We start from the raw sequence: 19,489 nt of genomic DNA, 5'->3' as shown, positions 1-19,489 counted from the left end.
AGTTCTGGGGAACCGGTAGTAAAAATTCTGACTGGCCCCTCCCCCATCTATTCTCTGCCTCCCGAGTCCCAGCTGATGGGGTGGGAATGGGGATTTTGCAGGATCCTTCCCCTCCCTCTCTTTATTCTTTCTTCCCCTCCCTCTTCCTCCCTCCTTCTTCCCTCCCTCTTTCTTTCCTCCCGTCTTTCCTTCCCTCCCACTTTCTCCGCTTCTCTCTCTGCGGGGAACTATCTCCTCCATCGGGCGAAGTCAAGGGAGGCTCTGCCCGGAGACCGATGACGCTGCTGAAAGGAGAATTCCCATTGGTCCTCCTGCTCCTGCTGGAAACTCCCAACTCCGAAGTCCGAGGAAAACTCCTCCTCCTCCCCCCAATCCAGACCCCCCGATTCCGCCTCTGGGGCTGGGAGCCTCCGCGTCTTTCTCCTCTCCCTTTGGGGCGCTTGTGGGGCAGCATCCATGGCTTTTCCCGGGGTCCCCCTGATGCTGCTGGTGGGGGCGCTGGCCCGGATCCCCGGAAGCGAAGGGGGGAAGGAGACCCCCGGTAAGGAGGGGGCTGGGCGGGGGAGGAGGGGTTGGGAAGGACCCCGGAGGGGGGAGGGGAGAAATCCGATGGGTCTCCAGAGCCTCCAACAACCTGGATCTCTGCGTGGTCTCCTCCCCTTTCCTTCTCACATACCCCCCAGGAGGACGGAGAGGGATCCCTTCCCCCCTTCTCCGATTGTAGCCGAGGTGGGGGTCGCAGCCTCTCCCGCTCCCCCTCCAGTGCCTGGGTGGGAGGGGGCTGCGTGGAAAGAGGAAGGGGAGGAAAAGCGAAAGAGGGAAACTGAGGCATTTCCAGCCCTGAATCCCCAGAAGGAAAAAGAGGCATTTGAGCAAAAGTCTTTTGGCTTCTTCAGAAACTTCCCTTTTTCTTCTGAATCTCAGAATTGAGGCTTTGATGGTCAGGCAAGAGGGCGGATTCGGCCCCTTAATGGGGAGACTCTGAATTTGGGGAGGGGACCAAGAAACCCCCAACCCCCCATAATCCCCCACTGCTCTATCGGGACCAGGAGGGGGAGTAGTGAGAGAAGAGGATTTGGGGGCTCTGAGTTGCTCCCCTCAATTGGCTCTCAAAACGTCTCCTTTGGGAGGGGGCTGGACCCCCCCTTTGAGAGGCTCTGGGGGGGCTGCAGGGGGTCTTTTTGGGGAGGGGGAGAGGAAACAGGGGTGATGCAGAGGGGAGTTTCAGCAGGTTCTGAGCAGTTCTGGAGAACCGGTAGTAAAAATTCTGACTGGCCCCTCCCCCATCTATTCTCTGCCTCCCGAGTCCCAGCTGATGGGGTGGGAATGGGGATTTTGCAGGATCCTTCCCCTCCCTCTCTTTATTCTTTATTCCCTCCCCCTCTTTCCTCCCCTTCCCCTCCCTCTTTCTTTCCTCCCCGTCTTTCCTTCCCTCCCCCACTTTATTTCTCCGACCCCCCCAACTCTAGACTCCCCCAGCGAGGCTGCCTTCCTCTCTGGGGCTGAGAGAGTTCCCTTTCCCTCCTCCAGGGGGCGTCTTCCTCCAGTCTCTCCGAGAAAAGTCCCCCGCCACCCTCCCTTCGCCCGTAGATCCCCCCTCCCTTTTCTGATGGCTGGGAGCGATGGGCCCTGGAGTCCCTCCTGACGCCCTTTAGTTTTGTTTTTTTATTTATTTATTTATTTATTTATTTATTTATTTATTTATTTATTTATTTATTTATTTATTTATTTATAATTTAATTTTTATTCCACCCTTCTCCCGGAGGACTCAGGGCGGTTTACAGCCATATTAAAACCAATACAAAATACAGACACAAATTTAAAAGCAAAATTAAAAACCAAATTACAATAGACCCTTCCTCCCCCTCCCCCTCCTCCTCCTCGCAGCCCATTTCTTGTACCAGACGAAGGGCGAGTGCCGCTTCTTCAACGGGACGCAGCGGGTGAGGTTCCTGGACTGGGACATCTACGACCGGCAGGAGATCGTCCTCTTCGACAGCGACCGCGGGAAGTTCGTGGCCATCACGGAGTTGGGGAAGGCGGATGCGGCCAAGTGGAACAGAGACAAGGTCTACCTGCAGTACAAGAAGGCCGAAGTGGATCGCTTCTGCCGGCACAACTACGAGGTTTTCCAGAGGAATTCCGTGGTTGGCCGGAGAGGTGAGTCTGGGGGGGGGAATTTTGGGGGAGGGGATCCCGAGACCCCCTTTTTCCTTCCCTGGATTGATGAAGATTCTCCCGGATGAAGATTTTTCTCCTTTTTTATTCTCCTCCCTCAAATTCCTCCTCTGACCATCATTCCCATCACTCTCCCTTTTCCTCCCAAGATCTCCTCCTGCCTGGAATCTGGGATCCCTTCGATTCGATCCCTCCCAGGGATCCACTTCATTCATTCACCAACTTTAAAAGCTCCCAGAGGGATCCTGCGAGGCAGCACAGAAAAAACATCAAACCACAAAAACAGCCTATATGCAATTTCAGATTTCAAAGGCAAAGATGAATAAACTTCAGTAGTAAAAATTAATTAAGAGATCAATTAACTAACTAAAACATTAATTAAAAGGGGGATTCAGGGCTCTGAGCAGCCCCACAGCTGCCTCCTCCTCTGGGCCCCCCCAGCAAAGCCCCAGAGCCCCACTTGGACCCCTTTCCGGAAGGCCAGTAAGGGGGGGGGCTCCCTCCCCCTCTGGGGCCTTTGGGAGTTTAGGATTAAAACAATCAACATTCAAAGGGAATCAGTGAAAGCGAATGGTGGTCTCCTTTCTCTGCAGCTCTTAGTTCTTTTTACTCTTTACTTTCAGTCATTTCCACTCCAGCATCTTTTAAATCCAACAAGTAAGTAGGTAAGGAAGTAAAATAAATAAATATATGAAATAAAATAAATTTAAAAAAATAAAATGAAATAAATGAAAAATTAAATAAACAAAATTAAAAAATAAATAACAAAAGAATTACATAGATAATAAAATTAACTAATAAATAATAAACTAAAGAATAGAATAAATAAGCTAAATAATAAATAAACTAAACGATAAAATAAATTATAATAAATAAATAATCAATCAATCCAGATAGAATTTATAATTATGAATCACACAAAATCCTGGACTGGCGTTTCCTCTGCCTTGAGCAGAAGCTGTTTCAAAGGCTGAGAAATTTTGTTCAGCCAATTTTGGGGGTCTGGGAGAAAAGCCCCCCTTGAAACCTCCTTTTTGGTCCCAGACTCAGCTTCCCCTGCAGCCAAATCCCTTCCCTCTTCCTTTTTTTTTTAATTTACATTTGTATCCCGCCCTTCTCCGAAGACTCAGGGCGGCTTACAGTGTATAAGGCAATAGTCTCATTCTATTTGTATATTTTTTATATACAAAGTCAACTTATTGCCCCCCCCCAACAATCTGGGTCCTCATTTTACCTACCTTATAAAGGATGGAAGACTGAGTCAACCTTGGGCTGGGCTTGAACCTGCAGTAATTGCAGGCTGCTGTGTTTTAAACACAGGCTTCTTACAGCCTGAGCTACCACGGCCCCGGTAGAGACTCCTGATTTTGGGGGGAGGGAGACTCCAAAAACTCCCACAAACCTTAAAACTGAATTTGGGGTCATAAGAAAGAAATCCAGCCTCCATTCAGCCCTGAAGCCTCAGATTCTTTCATTCTCTCTTCCAGATTCCTTGCAGATCGCCTAGATTTGTTTCTGTAATTTACATTCTCTGTGTAATAATAATGTTATTTATTTCTATCAACTGATGGGGTTTCAGAGGCCAAACATTGTGCAAATCAAAGATTTCAGCTGCACTTTTGCCATTCGGCCTTTCCAGGGAAATTTTACTCCTTTGATAAAAACTGAAAAATCTTGAAATCATCCTCACTTAAGAACTGCTAAAGTCTGAGGTTCCCATTGGGAGCCCAGGAGGTTCTCCAGAAATAATCTGTTGCCACAGAATGAAATCAGATGTTTTTCCCTTAAGAGAAGAAAACAGCCCCATCCTAAGAGAGAAAGACTTTTATGGGGAGATCCTGAGCTTTTGCTGCTTCCCTGAATTATTGACTATTTCAGGGGAACCGACAGAGATTTTGTTCTCCACATATTCAGTCTGGAGGCAAAACTCATTTTCACTCCTAAATTCTTCCCAGCAAAGCTAGGAGGATGATCACATCCATGTAATATGATATTAGAATTTAGTACATAAATAAATAAATGATATTCTCTCAAATTTGAGAGAGAGTTTGAAATATTTTTACCACCAAAGAGGATGTTTCCCTGGAGATAATACTCCCCTGATTGATACTATTCAACATTGAATTATTTCTTACTATCAATTCAATTTATTCTTGTTGTCTGGCATATTTGAAATAATTCTCATTCCAGCAATATTTAACATGGAAATTTCCTCACTTCTACGTACTAATTTATCTGATGATTTTTAATAATCCCTGAAAGTGGCCGGAAGATCCCCTGACAATTGTGTTGGTGTTGTGAGTGTGTCTCTTTTGTGGGTCTCTCCCTCCCTCCTCCCTCCTTTTGAGGGTCTCTGGGGGGATTTTCCCTTCAGGGAAAGGAGCTTTATCAGCTGCCCAAAGACTCCAAAGCCCATTCTCCCCTCCTCTTTTCCTCCCTTCCCTCCTCCCTTCCTTCTTCTGGTTCAGGGATCAAGATCTCTGGATTTATTTGTGAAAATCTATTAAAATTTTGAATTTAAATAAAAATTCAAAATAGTGATCCTGAATTTCATTGGGATTAATGTAATTTCTTCCTGTGAAATCCTCCATCAAAAGTATTATTTTTACTGCAATGAAAATATTTCAAAGGAGAGGCCAAGAATATTGCCTCTGTTTTTATTAGTCCCAATGCCTTTTATTTCTTTTGCTTTAAAAGAATATTCTGTGTATTTAGAGCCAATTGTTGGTCCGGCTCCAGTTTAGGAGACCTGAAATCACAGGATGTTTCTTGAGTCTCTTTGGGGGAATTTTCTTTCTGTTTTTCTTTGACTTCTGAGCTACTTTTCTCTCTGGAGAGATCCGGGCGTCTCCTTCCCCCGAGAGCCCAAAGCTTTTCTCTGGCTCTCAATCTTTTCTCAACTCTCCCCAGAATTAATTCAGCCTCGATTTCTCTGGGACAAAATTGCGTCCGAGTCTTGTTTCTTCTTCAATGGACCCCAACAAAGGAGCATCAACTTCCCATCTTTCACTAATATTTTTATCCAAAATGAGCATCGATTCTATGGGTGCTTGATCAGAAAGAAAAATGTAAATCTGGGTCACATTTTTTACTGCGTTAGGCATCAAAGTTGATATTAAAAATAAATCTTGAATATCGCAGTGAGAGGCAGATAAAATGTATTGTGCATTCCTGCTGTTTTAAATTGAGAGGTTGATTAAATTAAATTCCTGGGTGGAGAGAAAGAGAAAGTTGTGTCTTGGGGGGGGAGGAGGGTTTAAAAAGAGGAAGAAAATCTTTTTCCGATCCAATAGTGGATCCAGAATTGAATTAAAATCTCTCACCAGCAATCCCCATCTGATCAAATTGGAACCCCCAAATGTTCATAGAAAGCACGATTGGAATTTGTGCGTAGAAGGTCTTCTTCTTGCTTGGTGTGGTAAATGTTACATTCAGTTTTTATTTGGTTGCAAATATTTCTGTAGCGGTTTTTGAAGTTTGCTATGTAGCCCTTTTTGTTTCTTCTCCAGAGGGATTTTTTTTTGGATTGAAGCTTTTTTATTGATATGGGTAATTTGTTTTTGTTTTTTATTTTGGTGGTGATTTGTGGTACATATAGTTTGATGATTTTATTGATTTCAAGTAGGAATACTTTATAGTGGTCTTCTGCAGTGATACAGGTTGAGAATACATTTTGCCAGTCAAGAAATGAGAGATCATTGTTTATAAGGTCATAGTTGGCTTTTTTAAAATTGTAGTTTGGAGTACTATTGTTATGACGATTTATGTGAGAGCGTATATTGAGACAAAAGTCTATCATGCAGTGGTCACTGTTGGAAAAGGGTTCTTTTATTTGTAGTCCATAAATTGAGTTCGTGTTATTACAAAAGATGAGGTCGAGGCAGTTCTTGAGTCTAGTATTGTTAGTTACTAGTTGCTCAAGACCTAAGTTTGTTACGGTGCTGTATAGTGTAGTATGGATTGGTTCGGTTGTACATTCATTTGTTATTCAGTTTATAGAAGGTAGATTTAGGTCACCCAGGAAGATGAGAGGATATGGGCAAGAGGTAGCCCACGTTAGTAGTGAGGTTAACGTATTTGCATGAGCGATGTCGTAGTCAGGGGCTCTGTAACATAGTATGAATCTAAGTGTGGTGTTGGTGGACAGGTCACATACAATAGTATCAGAAAGAGAAAGTTTATGTGCAACTTGAATATTTTTTAAGTTCAGTGATTTTTTTGTAAAAGATAGCTACTCCACCACCTCTGCGGTGTTCACGATCAGATCGAAGGACTTGATATTCTTTGTTTGAAATAATGGAGTCAGAGAGGGATGAGTTTAGCCATGTTTCACAAACAAATATGATATCAAATGTACCATTGTTTAATAAGAGGACAAATTCAGATAATTTGTTTACAATACTTCTTGCATTTATTAATTTACATTTGAGACCTGTAGCATTTGGTGTAGGAGAGGTAAGGGGCGTGCATACCTAGTTTTGGTAGTTGGTAGTTGATTGAGGGTTATTTGTAACAGGTAGTAGAAGGAAGGTTGGTTGAGCAATGAGTGGTTGATCGTTAGATGATTGGAGGTTTTGTATGGGTGGTTGAAGATTAGTAGGTTGATCGATGGGTGGATGGATGTTTCGATTTATAGATGGATGGATGCCTTGTTTGATGGATGGTTGAATGTTTTGATTGAAGTGTGGTTGAGTGATGGGGATTTGATTGAAGGATTTTCTTTTTATGCAGTCAGCACGGTAGTCAATGTAAAGGTTAGTTTTTCGGCCTGTAGTTTTCTGCGCAGGAAGCCTGAAGCCGCCGCCTCTTTTTCGACCCAAGAATCCTTTCCCCGCTGCCGCTGGCTTGGTTCTTTGCCAGCCGGAATTAGGGCCAATCGATAGAGATGGTTTTAGGTTGTGTAGTGCCTTTTCAATGGCATCTTCTGTGAAATCAACATATAGTAGATCGTTGTGATTAGTTGTGGTACTATTGGGAATTGAGGGGCATGAGCCATTGCTGTTTACAAAGACTGCTGAAGAATGTGTTGAAGAGATTGGCCTTAATGGTTTCATCATTACAGTTTTTCCCCGTTTGGTCCTTTTAGTGGTGGGATGGATCTTAAGTCTTTAAGTTTATTGTTTACAAAATTGTAGAAGGCTCAGGTGGATTTAGTGCGTATTAGGTTTTCCTCTTGTTTGCTGTGATAACTGATGCATTCTGCCTTTTTCTGTCGGCATAAGGTTTTGTAGCGACTTTTGAAGTTAACTATGTAGCCAGTTTGGTTTTGCGCCAAAGAAGGTTTTTTGGTCTGAAGCTTCCTTATTGTTATGGGTAATTTATTTTTCCTGGTTTTGGGTGTTATTAGTGGTACGTATAGTTTGATGAGAAAGAAGGACTCCCTGGAGAAGAGCTTAATGCTGGGGAAGATTGAGGGCAAAAGAAGAAGGGGACGACAGAGAACGAGGTGGCTGGATGGAGTCACTGAAGCAGTCAGCGTGATCTTAAATGGACTCCAGGGGAAGGTAGAGGACAGGAAGGCCTGGAGGAATGTGGTCCATGGGGTCACGATGGGTCGGACACAATTTCGCAACTAACAACAAAAATAGTTTGATGATTCTTTTGACTTCTTGCAAAAAAAATGTTATTACGGTCTTCGGCAGTGGTGCAGCCAGGAATAGAGTTTCCCAATCAGGAGTTGAAAGGTCATCAGTTCTGAGATCGTAGCTTTTCTAAAGCTAAACTTTGGGATTCCGTCATTATGATTGTCTATGTGAGGACACATGTTGAGATAAAAGTCACTCATGCTGTGGTCACTGTTGGAAAAGGGTTCATTTATTTGTAGACCATAGATTGAGTTTAAACTTCTCAGATGAGAAGCAAAATATCTTAATGGAAAAATAAAATCCAGTTGCCTTTTCTAAAAAAAAGCACCTTTGGGACAACCATGACCTGGATGGCTGAGAATCTCCACAGACACTCAAAACTCAAAACATAGTTTTAGGAGTGAAAAGAGATCTTGGCCTGAACTAACCAACTTGGTCTCTTGTTCTGGGCCCTCCTGTGTCTCTCATGTGCCTCCTTCTCCTCCTTCCCTCCAGCCAAGCCCACCGTCACCATCTCCCCCACCAAGATGGACCCCACTTCCCCCAACACCATCCTCCTCTGCACCGCGACGGGCTTTTACCCCGTGGAGATCGAGGTCCAGTGGCTGAAGAACGGGGAGCCAGAGAAGGAGGGCGTGGCCTTTGGGGAGGAGCTCCAGAACGGAGACTGGACCTACCAGCTCCAGGTGATGCTGGAGACCCAGCCCCAGCGGGGGGACGTCTACACTTGCAAGGTGGAGCACGCCAGCCTGGAGGCCCCCATCACCGTCCGGTGGGGTAAGCCCCTCCCCTCCTTCCCCTCCTACTCTGGGGACCCCATCCTGCCCTGGAAAGGAGGGAGAGATCCTCTCTGTGGGGGAAGCCAGAATGGACCCTCCTGGGGGAAGGTGGGCCCGATCCTCCTGCTCAGGTGAGGCTCCTTCTCCTTCCCCAGAGCCCCGTTCCTCCAGCTCTGCCAGGAGCAAACTCTGGACGGGGATCATGGGGGCCGTGATAGGAGTGGCCTTCCTGGCTGTGGGGCTCTTCTCCTACCTGAAGAGCAAGAAAGGTGAGTCTGGGGGGCTGGAGGGGAGGTTGTGGGGAGGGGACCATCAAGGGGAGGCCTCTCATCAAGCTTAGCAGGTGGCCAAGAGGGGCCCCTTGAGGAATATTTGTGGCAGCTTCTCTTGTTTGTGGGGCTATAAGTGAAGCTCACACAACCTATTATGGGCTATTGATGGGGAGGGGAACCCCCTGAGTCCTCCAGCCCATGAAGGGTCCTGATTGGATCTTTTTCTCCTTCCAGCAACTCCAATCCAACCACCTGCAGGTGAGTTTCTCCTCTTCTTTTCTCATTTCAGCCCTTCCTGCAAGTTATAAATTCCTTATTCGTTTCTTTTTTTAAAAAAAAAACATGCCTGAACAAAACCTCCTTGCTGTGGATATAGCAAATTTATGGATTTTGGGCAGCTTTTCCTTACAGAGATCTGAAAAAGGTTTGCAATCAAAAAGAAAAGCACACAGAAATGCTAAAATCTTGCCCAGAATTTTTCCAAGTTGTGGGAAATTGCAGAAGGGAAGGGAAGGAGGGGGCCATTCCTTCCCATTCCTCCCTTGGGGAGGGAGCACCCCAGGTTTACATCCCCCCCACCCATTTTGTAAGCCATCCAGCCATTCTGTTAGGCTCACTGTGGAGGGGGGTTCCCAAGGTTATTCAGGCATGGGGACAAATTCCACCCCTGTGGCTATTTTAAAAGGGGGGAGTCCCATGCGTCTATGCACTGCGGTATTGTAGGCCACTTCAGTAAATGGCAGGAGATCTGCCCAGCTAAATTGCTGATAATTAACATAACATCTCAGGTATTGTTCTATCAGTGTGTTAGCTCGTTCTGAGGCTCCCTCCATACTCGGATGGAAGGTGGAGCTAAGTCCTTGAGAAGATCCTATCGTCTTAATGAATTCCCTCCAAAACTTCACCATGAACTGGACCTTCCCTCCCTCCAGTCAGAGATGATCCTTCTGGGCACCCCATGCAGATTCCTTTGGGTTCATTAGTTGGAGCCTTGACAGGCTGTTCTTCCTGATCCCCCTTTTCCTTTGGGGAATTCATACAATTTCTGCTCAAGTGACCCCAGGCCCCCCACTTTGCTGCCACCCCCATTGTAGCCCCATCTTCATATGAAACATCTGCAGGGAGGGGGAGGGGGGGAAGAGAGAGGGCCTCCCCTTTTGATTAACCCTCTAATTAAGTCAATTAGAGAGAATCCCAGAATCCCCTGGAGATGAAATGGGGAGGAATTCCTGGTCCTTCCCAGCCTTTTCCTCCCTGAAATGGGCGGATTCTCCCTCTATCCGTCCCTGCCTGTCAACCTCCCCCCTACAGGGTGGGCCTGCCTTGGGGGTGGGGGCTGAAAAGGAAGAAAAATATGTGATTTGCAGTAAACGTTTCTCTTTATATTCTAATTTTCTTCCCCATCTCTTTTTCTACAGCACTCATGAATTAATCCTGCTCTCTGATGCAAAAGGATATTTTTTTCTTTAGTAGCTGATGATTCTTTGTCCCGTTTGCAACCTGTTAAAAATGGAGGCTGAAGGTGACAAGTTGGGGGGAGAATGGCAGCCTGGCCCTTCTCCTGCTGAGACCCCCTCCCCTCCAAACTTCCTATGGGGCATCCATTTCTTGGGAAGGGAGGGTTGGAGACCATCTAGACTGTCCCCAGGGATGCTGAGCTGACCTGTAACTCTAGTCCCCTCATCTCTCCTGGCTTTGAACCCACAGCAGCTTCATCTCCATCACTCTTCCTCCAAATCACTTCCCTTCACTTTGCTGTAAAAGAATAAACTTCTGATGTAAGAAAACCCTGGAATCCTTCCTTCCTCTTCACCTCTTCCTCTTTCCTGCCCCCACAGGAGGCTCCTCCCTCCGCTGCCTCTGGATCCACCATCCCGGCTACTTTGGGTCCGAAGCCAGAACTTCTTCGGGAGGAGGGTGGGCAGATCCAGGGAGGGGAAGGGGCTCAACCCCCCTCCTGCTTGAAGGCCCCCTTGCTCTGCTTCCCCTCAAGCCCCCTTTTGAGGAGCAGAATGCCACAGACACAATCCTCCCCAGGCAGGAGCCCACCCCCACTCAACCACAACGGTGTCTTCTGGACCATTGGACACTTTCCTGTTCCAGCTATTACATTGAATATCTTCACACTTAAAGTGCTCAAAAGAAAACAGATCTAATAAAAGAGGAAGTGGAGTTGCACTATGTATAAGAAATATCCAAACTGCTCTAGAAAAGCAACAGAATAAAGACAAAAACCTCCTTCAATGCATTTGGGTTGATATAAAAGGGGGAAAAAGAAGGAGGGAGCCATGGGGGCATATTATGAGCCTCCTGTCAGCCTCCGATTCAATTAAGTGTATTTCTCCTACTAGATTCTCTGACTGTTTTATTACCTTGTTAAAAGTTTGCTCTACTGAATGTCTTACATGCTTTATGGAGGAGGGGGGAGGTTTTCACTGTTCCCAGCGTCGGCTGACATTGCATGTGGGGGAGAGGGAAGAAAAGCCCTTTTTAAAATAGATGTTTTGAATTATTCTGGCGCATGACTATAACGGCAGCTGCTGGCTTCACATTCCATCCAGAAGATTGACAGAGGGAGAATATCGGAAGTGAATCTACACGTGGCCGAGGAGGAAGAAGACATTGGACTATTACTGTATTGACCTCTAGTAGGGGGAGGGTTCAGGAGAGAATATGATTCTGTGGTTTTGATTTACTTCCAGTTCCAGCTTTGCTTTCACCGCATCCAGACTTGTATGATATAAATTACCAAATTCTTCAACATGATGAAGTTGGGTTTTTATTTTCTCAAACACTGATCTGGGGCAGGCTGACATTAAGCTGGAACTCACCCAAAATCAGTCATCCCGGATCACAACCGAGGGGACTGAAAACTTTTTTTTTTCCCCTTAACGATGTCGGAGCACGAATGCGAACCTAATGAGGAGCAGCTGGCAGACATCTCATCCCAGGACTATCATAGAGGAGTTGATAACGAATCTTTTCTGGGGAGAAAGCCAACCTCAGAAGATGAGCTAGAGGAGACAGGAGCAGCCTTGGCAGCCACAACGGACCCTCCCAAATACTCAAAAATTTCTACAGAGTGGCTGGGGACACTGAAAAAACTACATAAGAAACTCTCTGCTTGGCGACAGGAGGAGCAAATTAAGGATAACTTACAAATTGCAGAAGCCGTCAGACTGTATCGTGAGGCAAAAGAGCGACAGAGAGACCGTGAAAGGTATGAAGACCCCACCCAAAACCCCTGGGGGGAGAGGGAGGATGTGGAAACAGAAATTTTGATGGCCACCGGGGAAACACCATACAGCAGAAATATTCAGGAAGAACGAGAGCCTGTGCTGCGTTCTCCAGGGGCCACAGATCTGGGTAGGGGTCAGGGGACCCCCACTGCACAAACGTTACCTCGCAGAAAAAAAACACCTAAAATTCCCCAAATTCCCAGAAAGTTTGATGGAGACCCTAAAGAAGTAGGCTTATTCCAGGCTATAGTGGACAGCCACATGCAAGAATGGGGCGAGGATTATTTGTCAGAAGCCTCTAAAGTGAGAAGCGTGACTCAAGTCTTGAGTGGCAGGGCGGCTTCCTGGTACGTGACCTTGTACCAAGAGGATTCCCCTTTCCTGAGGAACTACCACCATTTTATGGCAGCCCTGAAAATGAGATTTGAGGACCCCTTGGCAGAGCAAAAGGCCAAGATTCGCATGATGTCCATCAGACAAGGGAGGAGACCAGTGACTGACTACAATCAAGAGTTCAGCGATCTGGCACCTCTCATGAGAGGGTGGTCGGAAGTGGTTTTTTTGGATTTATACAAAGACGGCCTAAACGGAAATCTATATAAATTGTGTAGAGCCCGAGCATCCCCCACTACCCTGCATGGCTGGTACACCCTGGCAGCAGAAATGGAGATAGACCTAGCCAAGGACCGCCTGCGAAGTGATCGTAGTTGGAGGCAAGCCCCAACTCAGTTCCTGAGGGAACCGACCAGAGATTCTGTTGCAATGGAAAGTGGGAAGAAGAAACCCACGGGCTGTTTCAGATGTGGAAAAGAAGGCCACCGAGCCACTGATTATTGTGCGAAGCTGCCGCCAAAGGCGACCCCTAGTGGCAAAAACCCAACAGCGCAGGTGGAACCAAAATCGCGAGAGGTCGCAAAGTGGGGAGCGGATGATGCCAAGAACGTTCCTCCCATCGAGGAGGAATTTGGCACTCCTACCGGATCATATGACACCAAGCCATCTTCGGAATCGGACGAGGATCTCCTGGTGAGATGGAAAAGGGGGCCCCTTACCGTTCCAGTACAACTGCACGTCCCATCCTCAGGAATGCAAGGGGAAATGCTAGCCCTCTTAGACTCTGGGTGTACCCGATGCATCTTAAGCCCCGAGGTGGTAGAGAAAATGGAACTAAGACTAAAAACATTGAGCAGGCCCATAGCCTTCTGCCAGCTAGATGGATCGGTAGCGGGGGGGGGGCAGCCCACTTTGTGACAGAACCCATAGAGATGACCATAGAAGACTATAAAGAAATCATAAACTTCATAGTGGCCCCAGGGATGGACCAGCCTCTCGTACTGGGTCTCTCGTGGCTCCGAAAATGGAACCCAAAAATAAACTGGAGAACAGGGGTGTTGCGACTCCGCACAAAGGCACAAAAGGAAGAGAAGATAGTTTAAAAAACCCCTGACCCCGATCGCCCTGAGAAACTGGGGGCGATGGTTGAACGGCTAGAGGGGGAGGAAAAAATTCCTAAAGGGTACTGGGACCTACGAGAGGTTTTTAGTGAAAAGGCCTCTGACGTGCTGCCTCCCCATAGGCCCATAGACTGTGCAATAGACATTCTACCAGGAGTGAAACTCCCGAAACCGAAATCCTACCCCATGACCCAGAAAGAATTGGGGGAATTACGGAACTTCATAGATAAAAATTTACAACGAGGATTCATTCAACCGGCTAGGCCTCGGGTTGCAGCCCCAGTCATGTTCCGGGAAAAGAAAGATGGCACCTTCCGCTTGATAGTTGACTATAGAAACCTGAACTGTGTGTGCGTGGAAAATGTATACCCCATGCCTCTTATGAAAGACATGCTCGCCCACTTGGCCAAAGGAAAGTTCTTTACTAAACTGGACTTACGAGAAGCGTATTACAGAGTACGCATAAAAGAAGGGGATGAATGGAAAACGGCGTTCAATTGTCCCCTTGGTTGCTTTCAATTCCGAGTCTTACCATTTGGGTTGCAAGGGGCCCCAGCAGTTTTCATGCAGCTAATAAATGAAGTTCTCCATGAACATTTGTTTAAAGGAGTTCTTGTTTATCTTAATGACATACTTATCTACACTGAAACCATGGAGGAGCATGTGAAGCTAGTAAGAGCAGTACTTAAAAAACTACTGGCCGCAGAACTTTATGCAAAATTGTCAAAATGTGAATTCCATCAATCAAAAATCGACTATCTGGGATACCGTATTTCCTCTGATGGGTTGGAGATGGACCCTGCCAAAGTCCAAGCAGTACTAGAGTGGGCACCTCCTCACACCCGCAAACAGTTACAAAGCTTTCTGGGTTTTGCTAATTTTTATCGTCAGTTCATTCCCTCATTTGCTGACATTGCCCTACCAATCACCAATCTCCTCAAAACAAAAAGTAATATTAAACCCAAACCATCCTTACCACTAAAGTGGTCAATGGAATGTCAGGCCGCTTTTGAGAAGTTGAAGCGATTGTTTGCCGCCGAGCCGGTCCTCAAGCACCCCGACATGGAATCCCCATTCGTAGTTCAAGCAGATGCTAGCGATGTAGCAGTCGGAGCAGTTCTACTCCAAAACAATGCTAAAGGTGAGCTACAACCGTGTGCTTACACATCTCGTAAACTCACTGAAACAGAGCAGAGATGGGCCATCTGGGAAAAAGAGGCTTTTGCAGTACACTGGGCCCTCCAAACATGGAGACAATTCTTGGAGGGGGCCAAACACCCTTTTGAAGTATGGACTGATCATAAAAACTTAGAAGCCCTAAAAGCTCCCAGAAAATTGTCACCAAAGCAAGCTCGATGGGCCCAATACTTTAACCGTTTTAATTTTTCCTTGCGATACATTCCTGGGGGTAAGAACTTCCTTGCGGATGCCCTTTCCCGTTTACCTCAGTACAACAGTACTCGCAAGGAAGTACCACGACCTATACTCCCAGTACAACAATTAGCAGCCCCGGCAATTACTCGTACCCAAACACACACCGATCCAACGTTATCAGATCTCACCAATTTGCTTAAGGAGGCCTTAACCAAGGATGACTGGTTCTTAGCCCATTCACATGAGTGCACTCTTCGCGATGGATTAGCTTGGGTAGGAGCAAAGTTGTACATCCCTGCATCTCTGCGTGAGGTCATACTTCTATGTTGTCATGATGCTAAAATGGCTGGCCATTTTGGATTCGTCAAAACCTTACACCTCCTGAAAAGACAGTTTTGGTGGCCAGGTCTTAAGAAGGACATTGAATCCTATATAGCAAGCTGCCCGGTTTGTGCATCAGCTAAAAGACCACCAGGGAAGCCTCCTGGTTTGCTGCAAACAGTAGCCAGGCCGGAAGCCCCATGGAAAGAAATATCCATGGATTTCATAGTGGAATTACCTGAAAGTGGAGGGAATACAGTAATCTGGGTGGTTACTGACCTGTTCTCCAAACAAGTGCACTTCATCCCATGTTCCAAAATTCCTTCTTCAAAAACTTTGGCAAAACTGTTTGTCCAACACATCTACAGACTCCATGGAGTTCCTAAACGGATAATCTCAGACCGGGGGGTGCAATTCACTTTGAAGTTTTGGAAAGAATTTTTGCAGCTGATAGGCTCCACCCAAGGCTTAAGCTCCTCCCATCATCCTCAAACTAATGGTGGCTGTGAACGCTCCAACTCAGTACTAGAACAATACCTACGATGTTACATTAATTATCAACAAGATAACTGGGCGGACTTACTACCATTTGCGGAAGTAGCTTACAATAATTCTGTTCATAGCAGCACCGGATTCACCCCATTTAAAATTGCTTCAGTCAAGACTTTGTCCCCATTCCCGAACTTCCGAACAAAAACCATTGATTCCGTCATTGGCTGAATGGATAGAGCAATTGCAAAGTACATGGAAAATTACACGAAAAGCAATTGATGATGCTCATCACACACACAAAAAACAAGCAGATAAAAAGAGAACTCCTGAGAAAAAATTCCAAGTGGGAGATAAAGTTTTCTTGTCTACTAAATATTTGCAAACTACTCAGAAATCGAAAAAACTTGGACCCAAATATGTAGGCCCATTCCCCATCGTGAAAATCATTAATCCGGTAACAGTCCAACTAGAACTACCTAAATCTCTCAGAAGAATTCACCCAGTTTTCCACGTTAGCTTACTCAAACCTGAACACACATCCCACTTTAGGCCTAATCCTACTGAAACCCCTATACCTATCCTGATAAACGGAGAAGAACATTTTGAAATTAAGGAAATTCTAGACTCTAGAAAATATAGAAATAAAATCCAATATTTGGTAGCTTGGAAACACTTTATCACAAGCTGAATGGGTTAACAAAGAAGATATTCGAGCCCCCAAAAAACTAGCACTATTTTATAACAAATATCCTGACAAACCCTAACGTTCTTTTTCTTTTCCAGGACTAACGTCCTTTTTTCGAAGGAGGGCCGAATGTCAGCCTCCGATTCAATTAAGTGTATTTCTCCTACTAGATTCTCTGACTGTTTTATTACCTTGTTAAAAGTTTGCTCTACTGAATGTCTTACATGCTTTATGGAGGAGCGGGGAGGTTTTCACTGTTCCCAGCGTCGGCTGACATTGCATGTGGGGGAGAGGGAAGAAAAGCCCTTTTTAAAATAGATGTTTTGAATTATTCTGGCGCGTGAATATAACGGCAGCTGCTGTCTTCACATTCCATCCAGAAGATTGACAGAGGGAGAATATCGGAAGTGAATCTACACGTGGCCGAGGAGGAAGAAGACATTGGACTATTACTGTATTGACCTCTAGTAGGGGGAGGGTTCAGGAGAGAATATGATTCTGTGGTTTTGATTTACTTCCAGTTCCAGCTTTGCTTTCACCGCATCCAGACTTGTATGATATTGTATGAACTGTATGAATTGTATGAACTGGTCCTATTAGACCTCTCAGCGGCTTTCGATACCATCGACCATGGTATCCTGCTGCGCCGGTTGGAGGGATTGGGAGTGGGAGGCACCGTTTATCGGTGGTTCTCCTCCTATCTCTCCGACCGGTCGCAGACGGTGTTGACAGGAGGGCAGAGGTCGGCCCCGAGGCGCCTCACTTGTGGGGTGCTGCAGGGGTCGATTCTCTCGCCCCTTCTGTTCAACATCTATATGAAGCCGCTGGGTGAGATCATCAGTGGTTTCGGTGTGAGGTACCAGCTGTACGCGGATGACACCCAGCTGTACTTTTCCACACCGGACCACCCCAACGAAGCTATCGAAGTGCTGTCCCGGTGTCTGGAAGCCGTACGGGTCTGGATGGGGAGAAACAGGCTGAAGCTCAATCCCTCCAGGACAGAGTGGCTGTGGATGCCGGCATCCCGGTACAGTCAGCTGAGTCCACGGCTGACTGTCGGTGGCGAGTCATTGGCCCCGATGGAGAGGGTGCGCAACTTAGGCGTCCTCCTGGATGAACGGCTGTCTCTGGAAGATCATTTGACGGCCGTCTCCAGGAGAGCGTTCTACCAGGTTCGCCTGGTGCGCCAGTTGCGCCCCTTTCTAGACCGGGATGCCCTATGCACGGTCACTCACGCCCTCGTGACGTCTCGCCTGGATTACTGCAATGCTCTCTACATGGGGCTCCCCTTGAAGGGCATCCGGAGGCTGCAGTTAGTCCAGAATGCGGCTGCGCGGGTGATAGAGGGAGCCCCTCGTGGCTCCCGCATGACACCTATCCTGCGCAGACTGCACTGGCTACCTGTGGCCTTCCGGGTGCGCTTCAAGGTTTTGGTAACCACCTTTAAAGCGCTCCATGGCATAGGGCCGGGTTACTTACGGGACCGCCTACTGCTACCGAATACCTCTCACCGACCCGTGCGCTCGCACAGAGAGGGACTCCTCAGGGTGCCGTCAGCGAGGCAATGTCGTCTGGCGACGCCCAGGGGAAGGGCCTTCTCTGTGGGGGCTCCCACCCTCTGGAACGAACTACCTCCAGGACTTCGTCAACTTCCGGACCTCCGGACCTTCCGCCGCGAGCTTAAAACACACTTATTTATTTGCGCAGGACTGAATTAGATTTTAAATTTATGGGTTTTAAATGGGTTTTATTTTTATATTGTTTTAAATATTCGGCTTTTAGAATAAGTTTTTTAATTGTTTTTACTCTGTATTTATGTGTTTTTATGTGCCTGTTAACTACCCTGAGTCCTTCGGGAGATAGGGCGGTATACAAATACGATTAATAAATAAATAAATAAAATAAATATAAATTACCAAATTCTTCAACATGATGAAGTTGGGTTTTTATTTTCTCAAACACTGATCTGGGGCAGGCTGACACAAGGGGTCCCAAGGGGGAGAATTTGGGTCCTTCAGCCACTTCCGGTGGGCCAGAGGACCTTGTGGCTGCCCCACATGGGGCGGAGGAGGAGGAGAGTCCCTGAGCTGCCCTGAGGAAGATTCGAGGCTTGTTGCCTGCTGGATCCTGGCCAGTTCTTCAGTTCCGCTTCGGAGGAGCCCAACGCTTCAGGCTGGGGAAGCGAAGCCCAAGCGACTCTGCAGCTGTTGGGGGCTGGAGAAAGAAACTGTGTGTGTGTGTGTGGCAGAGACAACTCAGAAAAAAGCGCAATATTTGGGGGGAGAAGCATGAAAGGATCCCAGAGGTTCTGCCTGGGTCAGGGGAGGGATGGATGTCCCACAGAGGCTGCCTGGATCTGAGGATACTTTGTGCGACCGGCTGTGTCCAGATACACAACTGTGGGGCAGATTCGGACTCTGCCGCCTCCTTCAGCTGCAGGGGGGGGGGATCTGGCTCTGGCCTGCTGAGGCTGGTGCTGGGCCAGGGGGGAGTTTGGCCCCTCCAGCCCCCCATCCCTGGAAAGGACCCAGCCCACCTCTGGACCCACAAAGCTCTTCAAACAGAATCCGGAATTCTCCCCGTCAAATCCCTTTTCTCTCCCGAGCCTTGCAGGCCAAAGGTGGAGTTCCCTGGCAGAGAAGAAGCGGCAGGAATGATGGAGCCGCTTCGTCCAGACGTTCCGAGCAAGAGAGACGCGCGTTTCAAGGAAGGGAATCGCCCTTTTCTCTTGTGAAGCCAAGATCCCGAAGGAGATTCCCCCGTGAAGGGAGGGGGAAGTTGGGGAGAGGATCCGGGGGGATTAGGATGGATCCCTGCAGATCCCCTCCGCCTCTTCCTGCATGGACTGTCAGCTGAGGGTTTTCCTGGCTTCCCTTCGGATTGGGGGGAGTCTGTGACCCCCAAGTCCTGGCTGGCTGTGGGGCTGCGCCTCCCTCCTTGTCATCCGGTGCAGCTGCTGGGGGCTCCTCGCTCCAGACTGAAGGGGGGGGCCAGAAGGACCCCTCGACCTCTGGATCCACTTTCACCTTCCGGAGTCTACGCAGCTCAGCGTGGGCGCCCTCTGGCCACTGTGGGAACTAAAAGGGCATCTAGTCCGCCCTTCCAGGCGC

At 47.2% G+C, this 19,489-nt stretch overlaps 2 protein-coding genes across 4 annotated transcripts in view; both read left to right on the top strand.

Moving 5' to 3' along the window:
- Positions 1 to 19,489, top strand: part of LOC131192675 (uncharacterized) — a 371,955-nt gene that overhangs the window by 49,953 nt on the left and 302,513 nt on the right. The window lies entirely within an intron of this gene.
- LOC131192814 (H-2 class II histocompatibility antigen, E-S beta chain-like) overlaps positions 1 to 19,489 on the top strand; it is a 69,694-nt gene that overhangs the window by 830 nt on the left and 49,375 nt on the right. Inside the window, exons 1-6 of one of the 3 annotated variants that reach the window (XM_058172360.1) lie at positions 392 to 541; positions 1,888 to 2,160; positions 8,259 to 8,540; positions 8,698 to 8,811; positions 9,049 to 9,072; positions 10,233 to 10,632. In XM_058172360.1, the coding sequence (XP_058028343.1) occupies positions 457 to 541; positions 1,888 to 2,160; positions 8,259 to 8,540; positions 8,698 to 8,811; positions 9,049 to 9,072; positions 10,233 to 10,246 (792 nt within the window). In that variant the 5' untranslated portion in view covers positions 392 to 456 and the 3' untranslated portion in view covers positions 10,247 to 10,632. Of the gene's footprint in view, positions 1 to 363; positions 542 to 1,887; positions 2,161 to 8,258; positions 8,541 to 8,697; positions 8,812 to 9,048; positions 9,073 to 10,232; positions 10,645 to 19,489 lie in introns of those variants that run through there. The other 2 variants (XM_058172362.1, XM_058172364.1) reach the window with 2 other exon arrangements.

Source organism: Ahaetulla prasina, chromosome 2 (assembly GCF_028640845.1).
Source record: "Ahaetulla prasina isolate Xishuangbanna chromosome 2, ASM2864084v1, whole genome shotgun sequence".
NCBI lineage: Eukaryota > Metazoa > Chordata > Lepidosauria > Squamata > Colubridae > Ahaetulla > Ahaetulla prasina.
This window is presented reverse-complemented; position numbering and strand designations above follow the sequence as displayed.